This window comes from Ranitomeya imitator, chromosome 4 (genome assembly GCF_032444005.1).
Source record: "Ranitomeya imitator isolate aRanImi1 chromosome 4, aRanImi1.pri, whole genome shotgun sequence".
Classification (NCBI taxonomy): domain Eukaryota; kingdom Metazoa; phylum Chordata; class Amphibia; order Anura; family Dendrobatidae; genus Ranitomeya; species Ranitomeya imitator.
In genome coordinates this window covers 250,534,348-250,547,500 of record NC_091285.1, presented here as the reverse complement: position 1 = coordinate 250,547,500, position 13,153 = coordinate 250,534,348, and the positions used below count along the sequence as shown (strand labels likewise).

At 42.8% G+C, this 13,153-nt stretch overlaps 1 protein-coding gene across 1 annotated transcript in view; it reads left to right on the top strand.

Annotated features, from left to right (window-relative positions):
- The window catches only part of RPAP3 (RNA polymerase II associated protein 3), a 113,698-nt gene that overhangs the window by 35,452 nt on the left and 65,093 nt on the right, over window positions 1–13,153 (top strand). The window contains exon 9 of the mRNA XM_069764489.1: window positions 4,005–4,132. Within this exon, the coding sequence (XP_069620590.1) occupies window positions 4,005–4,132 (128 nt within the window). The remainder of the gene's footprint in view (window positions 1–4,004; window positions 4,133–13,153) is intronic.

Below are 13,153 nucleotides of genomic sequence, written 5' to 3'. Positions count from 1 at the left end.
CTGCCTTCACTGGAGTACTCCAGATGTAGGTCAGATGGCGTCCAAGCTGAACGCTAATGTACTCCGTTCTTGGTCTGGCCTCGCTCCAGGACCATCGCAGTGCATGCTCTGTTCTTCCATGGTACCAATTTCTATAACCCCTCTTCCACTACGTCTGAGATCTTTTCGGAAGCAGGAAGGGCCCCAGTGATCCCGGGAGACCCGCACTGACCATGTCAGGTTTTCTCGCTTACGGTTCTAGTATTTTTCCGTCTTATTGTGACAAAACTGGAATTATGGACTTTCTCGCAGGGAGCCTTAACCTGTAGTTCTTCCCTACCGCGTACCGTTAGATCCGTGGGACCTTAATGGTCCTGGGCATCTTACAGTGGACTCCTTTTTTGATCCGGACAGATTTTACTATCAGGGAAGGTCACTTCCCTTCTTTCTCTGCGTTCTTGTCCTCCTGACGAGTCTTCTGAACTCGTCGTTCTGTTCTTTGTCTTTTTTCCTTATTACCATCAAGGCAGGGTTGCCCTCAAGCCATCCCCTTCCCTCGTTGCCAAGGCGGTATTGTATTCCCACTGTTGCAGGGGCATCGTCCTCTCATCTCTTTCGGCTCCAGTCCACAAAACGGAATGGGTTCTCCATAATCTGGAAGAAGTGAGTGCTCCGAGTGGGTACGTATCGAGGACGGCGTCCTTCCAAAGGTTGGACACATTACTTGGGTTCCTCGATGGTAAGTAGGCTTCCTGACGGTCGCAGGAAGGGTTTAGCCGTTTCTTCGGCCATGTTAGCCTGGTGGATTCTTTCTCCATCCAGGAGTCCTTCCGGGCTAGATGTCAGCCTATTTCCCTGTCTGAGGGCTCTAGGCACCAGACGTCGGCAAGCACGACCGCAAGCTTGCGGATTCCTCCAGTCCGCATGCATTCTTGAAGCACTATTATTCACATACTTCCACAGATGTGAGTCTGGGCAGGCGGACTTTGCAGGCCGCGGTGGCACACTTGTAAGTAGCGGTTACACGGCCTGATCTGATGTTGTCCCCGCCCAGGGACTGCTTTGGGACGTCCCATGGTCTGTGTCCCCCAATGAGGCGAAGGAGAAATAGGGATTTTTGTGTACTCTCCGTAAAATCCTTTTCTCCGAGCCATTCATTGGGGGACACAGCTCCCACCCTGTTTTTAGCTTATGATTGTTTTTTATCTTTTGATATGTTACACTCTCATACATAATGTGACATGTTTTACGCTTATATGTCGTTATTGATCTCCTACTGCTTTTGCACCGAACTGGTTAGCTGGGAGCCAGCAGGAGGGTGTATACTGCAGGGGAGGAGCTAACTTTTTTTGTATTACTTAGTGTCAGCCTCCTGGTGGCAGCAGCATACACCCATGGTCTGTGTCCCCCAATGAATGGCTCGGAGAAAAGGATTTTACGGTGAGCACACAAAAATCCCTATTTTTTCCAGATCCGTCGTAACACTCGTTTCCGACGGATGTAGAAAATGTCCAGAGGGACGTTTATTTGTCCGGCGAAAAAAGCGCACAGTGACGGAGCCTGCAAAAACGTGTGAAACGATGAATCCGTTAAAGCCGCAATGCTGCTCTTGGTATTATGCAAATTGTCTCTTCATCGAGGAAGAGAGCTAGAACTCTATGCCACCTATTGGAAGGTAGCAATCCTACAAGTCAATGTTGACTTTTTAACGAGCCTTGTGACATGACTTGGGATAATAGCCAAACCAGAATCTCAAAGAATCTTAAAGGGTCAACATTGACTTGTAGGATTGCTACCTTCCATTAGGTGGCACTAGAGTTCTAGCTCTCTTCCTCTCTGAAGAGACAATTTGCATAATTAGCATATTACCCAGAGGAGCATTGCAGCTTTAAGTCTCCTCATCTCGGCATGCTTAGCATGTCTATCTCCGCAAGGGTAAATGATACTTTTTGGATCCCGGTAAGACGCCTCTCATTTAGCCAAACCAGATCTCCACTTTGCACTGACGAGGGGCAGCACCCCGAAACACAGTGTCTGCAAATTGAGATTCTGGTTTTGCTATTGTCTTAAGTCATGTGACACGGCTCGTTAAAGGGTCGACATTGACTTGTAGGATTGCTACCTTCCAATAGGTGGCACTAGAGTTCTAGCTCTCTTCCTCTCTGAAGAGACAATTTGCATAATTAGAAATCTTAGAAACAGAATTGTCAGGAGCTTCCTGTCCTCTCCAACAACAGGTACCTTTCCCAGAAAGCAGAAAAAAAGTAAAACCTGTCCATTTATAATGGCCACGGACAAGATAATGATCCCCAGCTCACATCAAGACTACAAGATCCCAGGTACTTTCAGCTGCGTCACTTCTAAGGTGGTGTACTTAATTATTTGTACTAAATGTCCAACTTGGGGTCTGTATATGGAGGAGACAGTACAAAAACAAAGATGACTTCTCATCGCCACACAATAAGAGAAATAGGAATAGATCTACCTGTGGCCAAACAGTTTTGAAGCCCTTGTCACCGCATCATAGACATGAAATAGCTGGTATTTAAAGGTAGCTTCACATCCCAGAGAGACAAGAGTGTGGGAGTACAAACTTATGATGACATTTGACACATTCAGCAGGAATGTATGAGGTGCATGGATTTATGTCTTATTACATCAATTAAGGCATGTGCTCCACAAACTTTACACTCCTTATACTATACCTGACGAAGAGACCTGAGTAGTCTGGAAAGCTGCTATTTGTCACCATTTTTCCAGTTAGCCATTAAAGGGTATCAGTCACTGGGGACTCTCAAATCTTAATATTTTTCTATCTAGTTGCTAACACAGTACAAAGATATATATTTTTCTTGTATCACTATTGTCATTAACACAGTGCACTCCTCAATATATATCATTATCAGCCTTCAGGTGTGGGAGTAAATATCCGCTTCCTGATTCTTTGCAGTTACATGATGTATCCTAGGAAGAGTCACAGATGCAGCATCAATATCGGTACGATGGTACCATAATAGGCATCAAATTTTCCACCTTGAAATCCTCTTTGTATTTGACCCATGTGAACGCTCTTAGGACTTAAAGTGCATTTTTACATCTACTATTTGGGTGTAATTGTAACCCCTAGTGAACATGTACTAGGGTATAACATTGATATCCTTATTATTCATTCATTATTATTCATCATTCATGAAAATATCTATTCATCCAGTTATAATGATTAAGTCCATGCCAAAATGGTCATACAAAATTTAGAAGAGAAGACGTGTCTTTTGAGTGACTTTGACCTTGAAGTTAATTGTTTAAGTAACACAGAGACTTTAAAGGGAATCTGTCAGTAGAATCAATTTTCTGTCTATATGAGTATGTAGATCCTGACACAGCTCATTTAGATATAAGAAAAATAGTCACAAATTAACATGAGAGCTCTATGTACCTGCTGAAGATTGTACAGTTCTGATGCAAATCTCTCAAGCACATGCCAGATCGTTTCCACATGTAATAAAGAGCCTAATGTATGTGAACCCATACGCTGACCCATTATACCATCAATAGCCCGAACCACTGACAATAGACATGTCAATTTGGAGTAGTCTTCTGCTGCTCTGGCCCATCCACTTAGATGTGAAGTGTTCAGCCACTCACTGGAAACCCGAAAGACGATCATGAAGTTATAAAGGGAATCTGTCAGTAGAATCAACCCTCCTAAGCCGTCTACATGGGCATGTCAGTCATAGGAAGCCGAATAAGATGGTACCTTGATATCTATGATCCAAAGTCTTATTCTAGAGTAAAATCTCATTTCTCTGATCACTATTTTGCCCACACAACAAGGAATTGGGGCTGTTCTGAAGGTAATCGGAGCCAGCATTGTAAAGGTGTCCCTTATGTAGCCATGAGTGTACAGTTATCTTGCAGTGCTCTTATTGCTAAATTTAGCTTATTCTTTATTTTTTTTTTTTTATTCCATACAGACATTTCCACTCTATCAAAATGTCTAACAAAATTATGTTTTATTACTACAGGGAAATGCTTACTTTAAAGAAGGAAAGTATGAACTTGCCATTGAGTGCTACACACAAGGAATAGAAGCAGATAGTTCAAATGCACTGTTACCAGCAAACCGAGCTATGGCCTACCTAAAAATCCAGAAGTAAGGGCTGTTTTCTATCTAGATGTAATACATCCTTTGACTTGATTGAATGGCATATGCCAGACTGTAAGGTTTAGATGTGTTTAGAGAAGTGAGAAGGGCCAGTGTCCAGGTCACTTGAGTCTGATGCTGGCCATAGACATAAGTTAGCCAGTAGCCATTTGAACTCATAAGTTATGTCTGCAATGTTTCACCATTTATCACTATGTAAGAGATTGGGAGTTCGTTATCTAAAATACCTAATATATACATTAATTAAGACCGCAATGGCCACTACTTTAGTTAATAAAAGTAAAATAAAATGATGTTCAAGGCTTGGACAAATCACTTTTAGGCTATGTTTGACAAGTGTGACCAACCTGTCAATCAGTTTTCCAAGCGATGCTACAGATCGCTTGGAAAACGCTAGCATTCTGCAAACTAATTACGCTTGCAAAATGCTAGTGTTCAGCGGGATTACGCATGCCAATTCTGCATGTGATATACCCGCGGCAGGGATGCAGAATTACTGCAGAAATTTCCACGGCAATTCTGCAACTTGTGCACATAGCCTAAAAGGATTTGTATTTTGAGAGACCTTTTTTTAAAATGTGATCTCCAGAAGAATGGCAGTGTACAGAGTAACACTCCTTTATCGATTAATAGAGGATGATAAATATGATTGTGTGTGATCTAATAAGGTCTTCATGAGACAAATCATTCAACCCCTTTACGACCTCCGATACGTCTTTTAATGGCTGCATTTAAGGGTACTTATTCCGCAGCACTACTTTTTAATGGCGCTGAAAAATAAGGGTATAGCGCCCCCAGTGTCGGAAAATCTCCGGAACATGATCAGGGACCGTTTTTACTGGTCATTGTCACGTGATCGCCATTATTCATTGAATAATAGCGATCACAAAAAATGATCTGAATTTCAATTAATTTCTCTCTCCTCTGATATGATCTAGCATATCAGATATGAGAGAAATGGGGTACCTTCGCCATGCCCGGGCCATCCTGCTCCATCCCCCGGCCCTCCATGTCATTGTCCTGAAAGAAAATGGCAAACGTATTAGCAGTGCGCCTGCCGTGATCTACCGGCCCCCAGCAATAATAGGAGATTTTTCCTATTAGTTCATTTTGATAGACTCTATCACAGTGATCAAAATAAAAAAAAGTAACTCAAACCCCCCTTTGTCAACCCCTAGTTAGATTAAAAATAAAAAAAAAATGTTTTTCCATTCTTTGCAGTTAGGGTTGTGGTTAAAGCTGTGATTAGGGTTGTGTTAGGGTTAGGGTTGTGTTAGGTTTGGGGTTAGGGTTGTGTTAGGTTTGGGGTTAGGTTTGGGGTTGTGTTGGGGTTAGGGTTGTGTTGGGGTAAGGGTTGTGTTGGGGTTAGGGTTGTGTTGGGGTTAGGGTTGTGTTGGGGTTAGGGTTGTGTTGGGGTTAGCGTTGTGTTGGGGTTAGGGTTGTGTTGGGGTTAGGGTTGTGTTGGGGTTAGGGTTGTGTTGGGGTTAGGGTTGTGCTAGGTTTGGGTTAGGGTTGTGTTAGGTTTGGGGTTAGGGTTGTGTTAGGTTTGGGGTTAGGGTTGTGTTAGGTTTGGGGTTAGGGTTGTGTTAGGTTTGGGGTTAGGGTTGTGTTAGGTTTGGGGTTAGGGTTGTGTTAGGTTTGGGGTTAGGGTTGTGTTAGGTTTGAGGTTAGGGTTGTGTTAGGTTTGGGGTTAGGGTTGTGTTAGGTTTGGGGTTAGGGTTGTGTTAGGTTTGGGGTTAGGGTTGTGTTAGGTTTGGGGTTAGGGTTGTGTTAGGTTTGGGGTTAGGGTTGTGTTAGGTTTGGGGTTAGGGTTGTGTTAGGTTTGGGGTTGTGTTATGATTGGAGTTAGAATTGAGAGGTTTTCATAATGAAAAAAAAGATTACGATATGACGGCTAGTGTGTTAAGCGCAAGTGCTCTCTACATCAGTTTGCATCGGGTGCTCGGATAGGCACTGAGTATCGCAGATCCCCGCATGTTTTTTTGGGGGTGTCTAACAGCCATGAAACATGCGGGGCAGGAACTCAAGTATGTCACTCGAGCACCCGCGATATTCGGTACATAGCCAAACACGCGATGCAAACTGGAGTAGCGACCACTTGCGCTCCGCACTTATGACGACATATTTAATATGACGACCTAATGTTATCAAATTCTGTTATGTACCGGTGCGTTCAAAATGCTCACTATACCCCTTAGGGGTCTAATTTCTAGAATGGGGTCACTTGTCGGGGGGGGTTTCCACTGTTTAGGTACATTATGGGGTCTTCAAACGCGACATGGTACCTGCCATAGATTCCAGCCAATTTTACGTTAAAAAAGTCAAAAGGTGCTCTCTCCTTCTCAGCCCTGCCATGCGCCCAAACAGTGGATATCCCCCACATATGAGATATCGGTGTATTCAAGAGAAATTGCACAAAACATTTTGTGGTCCGTTTTCTCCTGTTACCCTTGTAAAATAAAAAGTTTGGGTCAAAAGTACATTTTTTGTGCATAAATTTAAATGTAAATTTTTTTTCTTCCACATTGCTTTAGTTCTCGTGAAGCACCTGAAGGGTTACTAAACTCAATGTGGGTTTGATCACCTTGAGGGGCGCAGTTTTAGAATGGTGTCACTTTATTTTTTTAACGAAGAAAAAGAAGACTGACAGCACTCACTTATTGGGGCGCCAGGTCTGCATCCAGGGAACCTTCCTGGATCATCCACATAGTCCAAAGAGAAACAAAAGACCAGCGCTCCATCCGGATGTAGTATTCCAACGTGCAAACTTTATTGAGCCATGTAACAGCGACGTTTCGACCCGGAGGTCTTTATCAAGCATGATAAAGACCTCCGGGTCGAAACGTCGCTGTTACATGGCTCAATAAAGTTTGCACGTTGGAATACTACATCCGGATGGAGCGCTGGTCTTTTGTTTCTCTTTGGACTTTATTTTTTTAGGGACCATATCACATTTGGTTTGTAAATTTTGTTAGAAAAATTAGAAATTGCTGGTCAACTTTTAACCCTTAAAATGTCCTAACAAAAAAAATTGTTTCCAAAATTGTGCTGATGTAAAGTTGACATGTGGGAAACACTATTATTTATTAACTATTTTGTGTGACTTAAATCTCTGATTTAAGGGCACAAAAATTGTTTGAAAATTGAAAAATTTTCTACATTTTTACTAAATTTCCGTTTTTTTTATAAATAAACAAAAGTCATATTGAACAAATTTTACCACTAACATGGAGTACAATATGTCACAAAAACACAGTCTCAGAATCAGTGGGATCCATTGAAGCGTTCCATAGTTATTACCACATAAAGTGAGTGGTCAGAATTGTAAAAATTGGCGTGGTCATTAACCCCTTAATGACCAGAGGTATTTTTGGTAATTTTCCAATACCCGTAGCGTCTCCATTTTCATGATCTTGGGTTGGGTGAGGGCTTATTTTTTGTGCACTGAGCTGACGTTTTTAACTATTCCATTTTGGTGCAGATACGATCTTTTGAACGCCCGTTACTGAATTTTAATGCAATGTTGCGGCAACCAAAAAAATTAATTCTGGCATTTTGACTTTTTTTTTTCTCCGCCATTTAGCAATCAGGTTAATCCTTTTTTCTTATTGATAGATCTGGTGATTCTGAACGCGGCAATGACAAATATGTGTATGTTTTTATTTTTAATTTTTTTTATTTTGAATGGGGTGAAAGGGGGGTGATTTGAACTCATATATTTTTTTTCTTATTTTAAAAAACTTTTTTTTTTTTTTCACTTTTGGCATGCTTTAATAGTCTCCATGGGAGGCTAGAAGCTGCCATAACCCGATTGCCTCTTCTACATACAGGCAATGATCAGATCACCTTCATGTAGTAGATTTACTAACTTGCTAAGAGCGCCGACGACCGGGTGGCACTTATAGCAATCCGGCAGTGACAACCGTAGAGGTCTCCTAGAGACCTCTAGTTGTCACGCCAACTCACCAATGACCCGGTCACCGTTGGTTGGATTTCTGTCCCGATGTCCGTAAGCGTGCGTTAAATTCCGCTGTCAGAGTTTGATAGCTGCATTTAATGAGTTAATAGCCACGTGTGGATCACGATTCCAACCATGGCTGTTCTGGGCACATGTCCGCTGTTCAAAACAGCTGACATTTGCCAGGATAGATGTTGGCTCACCGCTGGAGCCCACATCAAAGGGAAGGAGTCCAACATCAGCGTAAATGTATGCCTGATGTCGGAAAGGGGTTAAAGTCAAAATTGGCTCTGTCACTATAGGGTTATGGTTCTGTCCATGCTGACTTCAATGTGGAATTTAAAGGGGTTGTTTAGTACTAGGACAAGTCATTCTTAAAACGAACCTGTCAGCAGGATTTTGCTAAGTAAACTACAGGCATTGTCATGTTGCTTCTGTTATACAGATTAAAATAACTGGGGTGAAGAAATCCGTCTTCTGGTTCTTGTGTAATCAGTGTTAAAAGTTTTTAGTTAATGATATGCCCATGCTCTGGGGCAGGACTGTGGACAGAGTCTTATCTTCTTGCTCTAAGCCAGGAAAACAAAGGAAATACCTGCCCACAGGCTGCCCCTAAGCACAAACAGTCTGTCTCTCTCTCTCTGACTCTATGATGAGGAACATGTTTGTGCTTCGGGCGGCTGTGGGCTGGTATTTCCTTGATTTCTCTGGCTTAGAGCAAGAAGATAAGACTCTGCCTACAGCCCCGCGCCGGAGCACAGGCTTATCATAACTGAAAACTTCCAGCACTGATTCCACAAGATGTATTTCTTCCCCCCAGGTATCATTTTAATCTGTATAACACTGACAAGCTGTAGTTGACTTGGCAAAATCCTGCCAACAGGTTTGCTTTTTAACCCCTTTCCAACGTTGGGCATAATAGTACGCCAATGTCTGACTCCTTCCCTTTTATGTGGGCTCCAGCACTGAACCCACATCTTTCCCGGCACACGTCAGTTGTTTTGTACAGCTGACATGTGCCTCTAACTCGCACTCACCGGAAACGCAATGGAAATCCCACCCATCAGTGACCCCGTCACGTGATCGTGGATCACCGATGGGATGGCATCTCCAGCAGACCTCTATGGTTTTTTTGATTCAAATAAATTTTTATTAAGAATAATAAGATAAGTGACATGTTACATTCTCATTTTCAATACAAAGTTTTTTCCCCCCTTCAAACAACCCCCTTCAATCCCAACACCCCCCACCCCCACCCAACAAAGCAGCTCACCTTGCTTAGCACTTGCATCATTAGAACAATATACGGTAATATCTAATCCCTCAGCCAATAATATAAGCCACATTTTATATTACCATTAATTAGGAACCTTAATTCACTCACCTTTTATAATTACCCTATCCCATAGCAATCCACGGAGACCACAACTTATTGAACATTTCAATTTTCCCTCTTTTTTTATAAAACCCCTTTTCCAGTGTCAGGCCCTGCTTCACATACTGGAGGAATTCTCCTCTTGACGGCGGTTCTAACCTAATCCAATTTCGAGCTATTACCTTCCTAGCCATGTATAACAATCTGACAATAGCTATCCTTAGGTTGTTATCCACTCCAATCTCATCCACACATCCCAACAAGCACCCAACTGGATCCCTTGGCACCTTACATCTATACGCACCTTCCATACGACTCAAAACTACCACCCAAAAGGCAGCCAGTCTCGGACACGTCCACATCATATAGAGTATATCAGCATCTGCAGTTTTACACCTCGGGCATTCAGAATCATCACGCAAACCAGCCTTATATAGCACCATTGGAGAGTTATAAACCCTGTGTATCACATAGAGCTGTGACAGTCTATACGGTTCGCTCATTGACAATCGTGGGACCCATTCTAGCACCGACTCCCAAGTCTCATTCTCCATTGGACCCAGATCCCTCTCCCACTTAGCTCTCGCCATTATTGGAAACCCCAGTAGGAAAGTATGCAACAGATCTTTATACAAAGTAGATATGACTCCCCCAGTAGTCCCTTCATTACACACATACTCCAGTACTTTATCCCTCTGAATTCCAATACCTCAGTTTCTACTCTGAGCTCCAAAAGCATGCCTCATCCGCAAATACTGAAATTCCCCCACTGTCCCAAGACCAAATTCCACCTGCAATTAGGAAAATGATTTCAATTCACCTCGCTCAATTATTTGATACACGTATTGAATCCCTTTGACCTGCCATTCTGTCAGTACCGCCAGTGCCTCAAACTCCTGTAAATTATTTTTATGCCATAGCGGTGAGAATCTAGTCAAATCCGTGATCCCACGTATATGTCTCAGCCTACCCCACAGCCTGCGTATCAACAACACAGTCGGGTATAATTTCCCCAGAGCCCCCAGGGATCCATCCTCCAAACATTGTACTACTGGCCTTCTTTTTGTCACCACTTCCATCAACCGCTGTACCGCCCCAATGACCCTTCATGCGCCCAGCCTTTTAGATGCTGACTTTGGGCTGCAAGAAAATATATTTCAGGGTTAGGCAGTGCCAGTCCCCCATCTTCCTTGGGTCGCTGAAGTGTCTCCAGTCTGATACGCGGATGCTGTCTCCCCCATATTAAATTCCTAAACAGAGAGTTAATCTGTCTAAATCTCCCGCGCGGTATCCAAACTGGCGCATTATGAAGAATATACAGTATTTTTGGCATCAGAATCATTTTAATAAGATTCACCCTACCTACCACATAAAGCCAGACTGGTCTGAGTGTACCAGGCCGGAAATGACACTTGTCAACCTCATCGCCAACACTTAGCCAGGAGTTTAACGTCTATAGTAAGCAAGGAGATTGGCCGATATGAATCCGGCTGTGTCGGGTCCTTCCCCTCCTTAGGAATCACCACTATTATGGCCTTCCGCATAGATGCCGGTAGACGTCAGCCATTCCTAGTCTCCTCCAGGAGCACCCTTAATTTAGGGATCAACACTTCCCCAAAGTTTTTATAAATTTCGGCAGGAAATCCATCTACGCCAGGTGCCTTCCCATTAGCCATAGATTGCAATGCCTGACCCAACTCCTCCTCCGTGATGGGAGCCTCCAAATCCTCTCTATCTATGTCACTCTGCCTTGGGAGCTCTAATTCTTCAAGGAACGCCACCGTGTCCTCCAGCGACCCATCTATTCCGAGAGGAATGCAGACCTCTATGGTTGTCCTAGCTGGATTGTTACAGTTTTCTGCTCAATCAGAAAAAATAAATCCTATAAATCAAACAAATTTCCTTACAATGATCATGATTAGTTCCAACTTATTATGAAACCAGAAAAAGATCTCTCATATGGAGATAAAGAACCCCATTATGGAGGAAGTTCAAAGGAATAATGTTGGTACAAGGGGAACAGGGTAAGGAGACCTACCCAACTGGTTAAAATAAAATAAAAAATTGTGAAATTATGAACTTTTTTTTTTTGCAATTTCACTGCTCTTGGAATTATTTTCCGGAGCACAATATGTTAAAATCATTGGTGTAGTTCAAAAGTACAACTTCTCCCCAAAAAACAAGCCCTCACATTGAAATTTTGACTGAAAAATAGAAAAGTTATCACTCTGGAAAGAAGGGGAGCAAGAAACGAAAATGCAAAAATGAAAATACCTCCAATCATGAAGGGGTTAAATACTATATTGCCACCTTGTATCAGTGTTGTTACAGCTATGACTGCTCCAGGTTTCCCAAAGCTCTTGTGATATTGTTATACCATGTGAGCCCTTCAGCCAATCACAGATGCTAATGAGTCACTGTCCTCTGTCTTCCTTTCATATTGCGACCATGCAGGGGAGGTGTTAGCGCTGCGGGGCTCACGTAGCATTGCAATGTCCAGTGCGTCTTGGGATACCTGGCACCGACATCACTGGAATGGCGCCGGTATGGGAGGTTAAAGGAGTATTCCCATCTCCAAGGTCCTGTCCCATTATGTAGTGTGTGTAAAATAATTACCGTAATATTAGTAAATACCTCTAATTAGATATGTAGAATAGTTCTTCTAATTTAACTATTTTGCGTACCCCATGTGCAGGGCATTACTGTAGCTCAAGTATCCTTGGATACGACCATGAGTGGTCGTAACAATGGATATCTAAGCTACTGCAATGCCCTGCATATGGGATAAGTGACATGGCTAAATCAGAACTATTCTACATATCTAATTGGAGGTATTTGCTTATTATTATTACTAGATGGTGGCCCGATTCTAACGCATCGGGTATTCTAGAATATGCATGTCCACGTGGTATATTGCACAGCCCACGTAGTATATTGCCCAGCCACATAGCATATTGCCCAGCCGCGTAGTATATTGCCCAGCCACGTAGTATATTGCCCAGCCACGTTGTATATTGTCCAGCCACGTAGTATATTGTCCAGTGACGTAGTATATTGCCCAGTGACGTAGTATATTGCCGAGCCATGTAGTATATTGCCCAGCCACGTAGTATATTGCCCAGTCACGTAGTATATTGCCCAATTACGTAGTATATTGCCCAGCCACGGAGTATATTGGCCAGTTACGTAGTATATTGCCCAGTTACGTAGTATATTGCCCAGTTACGTAGTATATTGCCCAGTTACGTAGTATATTGCCCAGTTACGTAGTATATTGCCCAGTTACGTAGTATATTGCCCAGTTACGTAGTACATTGCCCAGTTACGTAGTATATTGCCCAGTTACGTAGTATATTGCCCAGTGATGTAGTATATTGCCCAGTTACGTAGTATATTGCCCAGTGACGTAGTATATTGCCCAGTGATGTAGTATATTGCCCAGTTACGTAGTACATTGCCCAGTTACGTAGTATATTGCCCAGTGACGTAGTATATTGCCCAGTGATGTAGTATATTGCCCAGTGACGTAGTATATTGCCCAGCCATGTAGTATATTGCCCAGCCACGTAGTATATTGCCCAGCCACGTAGTATATTGCCCAGCCACGTAGTATATTGCCCAGCCACGTAGTATATTGCCTAGCCACGTAGTATATTGGCCAGTTACGTAGTATATT